At 42.4% G+C, this 4,104-nt stretch overlaps 1 protein-coding gene across 1 annotated transcript in view; it reads right to left on the bottom strand.

Moving 5' to 3' along the window:
• Window positions 1-346: 346 nt before the first annotated feature.
• The window catches only part of UBE2D2 (ubiquitin conjugating enzyme E2 D2), a 78,638-nt gene continuing 74,880 nt past the window's right edge, over window positions 347-4,104 (bottom strand). The window contains exon 7 of the mRNA XM_017536739.1: window positions 347-1,284. Within this exon, the coding sequence (XP_017392228.1) occupies window positions 1,239-1,284 (46 nt within the window). The 3' untranslated portion in view covers window positions 347-1,238. The remainder of the gene's footprint in view (window positions 1,285-4,104) is intronic.

The raw sequence follows: 4,104 nt of genomic DNA, 5'->3' as shown, positions 1-4,104 counted from the left end.
ACTAGCAATGCCTTTGTGTTTTATGTACTATGTACCAAGGGAATGTCACAAGATTTTGGTGAAATGCAGCTTAGTTTCATTAATAAAGCAAATTTCTTATTGAATGTAACAGTCATGTTCCTGGAATGCTGCATGTGTCAAGTTTCATGGAAATGCTCTTAAGCTTATGCCTCTATCTTGTTTAATAAAATTACTCTTAGGATATCCTTTTTACTATGTAACTGGAATTGTTTCATGATTTTAAAATGCAACCGGTATAAATGAACATTTCAGGGGTGGGAGAAAATCCACCACTAATCTCAGCTAGACAAACTTCTTAAAAATCAGAAAGCCTATTCACACAAAATTGTATGTAATGACTGTAGTAATCAGTTTATTACACAGATTAATCATTCTTGAACGTACAAGCTCCAGAGGAGCAACTGGGTCTTTAAATATACACAAGTATTTCCATCAAATGAATTTTCACCCTTACATCCAAATAGACCTAAGCAGTTAAAAACATAAGAAAAATAAGAGCTATTAGCTATGTATTAACTGAGAAACCACATACAAACCAAAGAATATGGAAGAGAGAAAGAAGGGCTGAAAGGCCAAAGGCTGAAGGGGTAGGGAGATGTAAAAGAGTTGGGAACAAAGCCCATTACATTTGATGTACTAATAGCTCCAATCCATTTAAATGTTGACCAGTTAAACTTAGACCTTAAAATGCAGGATGTGGGTAGAGTTTAATCTGGTTGGTCATAACTTTCACCTAAGACGTAGCTCCTTCGGAATAAAATGAATACAGACACAGCTTCATGTTCTTCACCTTGCTTCTCATAACTGTTTTGAGTTTAAATGGATTCCACTTAAAAATAATCTCCTACAGGTGAGTGGAGCTTTTTCTTTCCCATCCAAGCACACACCATACCCACCACCCCCCTCACACCTTGCTGTTATCCAAATTTAAGTCAATAAGGAAAGCTTTTAGTCTCACACCTAGGTAATGCCTGTAGAACTGGCTTGTCACACACACACTTCTCTGCTAGGAGGCAATGTTGGTACAGAAGTACAGTATTTCTAGTTTGTTGTTCCAAGTATGTACAACACGCAGCACTGCTGTATCAGGTAAACATGTGCACAGGGGAAGATGAGGCGTGGGCTCATAGAAAGCAGTCAAATGGAAATCAAAAGGACTTTTCTCTTTCAGAGTTCCCCTATCTTTATTTGTAGAGGTTATCCAATAATTTCTTTAATTACATCGCATACTTCTGAGTCCATTCCCGAGCTATTCTGTTGTACCTGTACACACAAAGAGAAGCTTGGCTTAACATAGGTGTGGAGTCAGTAAGCAACAGATTCCATTCATTATCCCATCTAGTAACTTGAGGAAATTATAAGACATTCAAGGAAAGGCCCCTTTCTATCCAAAATTTCTAATAAGTATTAATTCAATGATAATGGAAGGGGCTGTAAAATGTGAACATCTCCTTTAATTGCTACTTACAGAGGATTCTGATTAAATTTTGGTATTTGCTGGCATATACCTTATTCTCTAGTTGATTGGCCTATTTCTACGAAAACCCTCAACTCCATTTACTTAAAAGTTCTTGAAACGGTATGATTCTACATTTTATAGTTCTTGAACTCATATACTAACAATGATTAAACTGACCTAAGGCTGGGCGCAGTGGTTCACACCTATAATCCCGGCACTTTGGGAGGCGGAGGCCGGTGGATCACTTGAGCCCAGGGGTTTGAGACCAGCCTGGGCAACATGATGAAACCCTGTCTCTACAAAAAAATACAAAAATTAGCAGGGTGTGCTGGTACATGCCTGTAGTCCCAGCTACTTGGGAGGCTGAGGTGGGAAGATCATTTGAGCTCAAGAGGCAGAGGTTGCAGTGAGCTGAGATTGCAACACTGCACTCCAGCCAGGGTGACAGAGAGAGACACTGTCTCAAAAGGGGAAAAAAAACTTTCCCTTCATATCAATAAAACAACTGGTTCTGGCAGAACTTACTTCAGCAATTTGGTTAACAAAAGGAATGGGTTTATTGTTTCAGAAAAGCATTTGAATAAAGTAAGCAGAGCAAATGGTTCTATAATTCTCCTACTAAAAAAGGGATGCTGGGCCAGCCACGGTGACTCATGCCTGTAATCCTAGCAGCTTTGGAGGCCAAAGTGGGAGGATCTCCTGAGCCCAGGGGTTCAAGGCCAGCCTGGAAAACATAGTGAGACCCCACCTCTATAAAAAAAAAAAAAAATTACCCAGGTGTAGTGGCGTTTACCTGTAATCCCAGCTACTCAGGCAGCTGAGGCAGGAGAATCGCTTGAACCTGGGAGGCAGAGATTGCGCCACTGCACTCCAGCCTGGGCAACAAAGAGAAAGACTCCGTCTCAAAAAAAAGTGGATGGGGGAATGCTACAAAAAAAAGAATGAAAAATAAGGTCAGGTCAAGTGTGGCGGCTCATACCTATAATCCTGGCACCTTGGGAAGCCAAGGTAGGAGGACTGCTTGAGGCCAGGAGTTCAAGACCAGCCTGGACAACACAGCAAGACCTCATGTCTATTACAATTAAAAAAAGAAAAAAGGGATACTGAGCCTGGGCAACATAGGGAGACTCAACTGCTACAAAAGATTTAAAAATTAGCTGGTGACTTGGCGCAGTGGCTCACGCCTGTAATCCCAAGACTATGGGAGGCTAAGGTGGCTTGATAACTTGAGGTCAGGAGTTTGAGACCAGCCTGGCCAACATGGCAAAACTCCATTTCTACTAAAAACACAAAACTTAGCCGGGCATGGTGGTGTGCACCTGTAGTCCCAGCTACTCAGGAGGCTGAGGCATGAGAGTCACTTGAGCCTGGGAGGCGGAGGTTGCAGTGAGCCGAGATTGTGCTACCACACTCCACCCGGGCGATGGAGCAAGACTGTCTAAAAATAAAATTAAAAAAAAAAAAAAAAAATTAGCTGGATGTGATGGCCTGTGCCTGTGGTCCCAGTTACTTGGGAAGCTCAGATGGGAAGACTGCTTGAGCCTGAGAGGTTAGGGTTGCAATGAGCTGTGCCTGTGCCACTGCATTACAGTCTGGGCAACACAGCAAAAGCCCTGCCTCAAAAAATAAAAAGGGGAGCATAGGGGTGGGGGTGCTGGCCTCACATGGTGGCTCATGCCTATAACCCCAACATTCTGGGATGCTGAGGTGGGAGAACTGCTTGAGGCCAGGAGTTAGAGAACAACCTGGGCAACATAGTGAGATCCTATCTCTACAAAAAAATAAAACAAATTAGCCAGGTATAGTGGCATGTACTAGCAGTCCCAGCTACCGGGGAGGTTCAGGTGGGAGGATCACTTGGGCCCATGAGTTTGACACTGCAGTGAGCCATGATTGTGCCACTGCATTCCAGTCTGGGTGGAAGAGTAAGACCCTGTCTCTAAAAAAAAATAAAAAAAATAAACAAATAAAAAGGAGGGGGGGTTGGGAGGGTACTGGACGGTTCGGGAAAGTTCTGTACAAAGCTCGTGTACAACATTACTCCATGATGACTTGGGAAATGCCTTCTGGTAAGCATTCAGGCCCATAATTCTAGATACTGAACAAAACCATTCTCTAATAAAAAAAAATTTGTGAACAGGCCGGGCACGGTGGCTCACGCCTGTAATCCTAGCACTTTGGGAGGCCAAGGCGAAGTGATAACTTGATGTCAGGAGTTCAAGACCAACCTGGCTAACATGGTGAAAACCCTGCCTCTACTAAAAAAAAAAAAGAAAATTAACTGGGCTTGGTGGCGGGCACCTGTAATCCCAGCTACTTGGGAGGCTGAGGCAGGAGAATCGCTTGAACCTGGGAGGTGGAGGTTGCAATGAGCCAAGATCACGCCATTGCACTCCAGCCTGGGCGACAAGAGTGAGACTCCAATTAAAAATAATAATAATAAAATTGTGAATAAATTCACAAATAAGAAAAAGCAAGAACCAACAGCTGTTAGAACCCCCAATTCCTTGTGTTAGCTCAATTAAAAACAAAAATGTATCCTTGCCTCTCTAATCCATTAGAATTCAAGTAATTCTTAAATCCTTTCTATTTTTTTTTTTTTTTTTTTTAGACGGAGTTTCACT

The sequence above is a fragment of the Cebus imitator genome, unplaced genomic scaffold (genome assembly GCF_001604975.1).
Source record: "Cebus imitator isolate Cc_AM_T3 unplaced genomic scaffold, Cebus_imitator-1.0 Scaffold101, whole genome shotgun sequence".
Taxonomy (NCBI): Eukaryota; Metazoa; Chordata; class Mammalia; order Primates; family Cebidae; genus Cebus; species Cebus imitator.
This window is presented reverse-complemented; position numbering and strand designations above follow the sequence as displayed.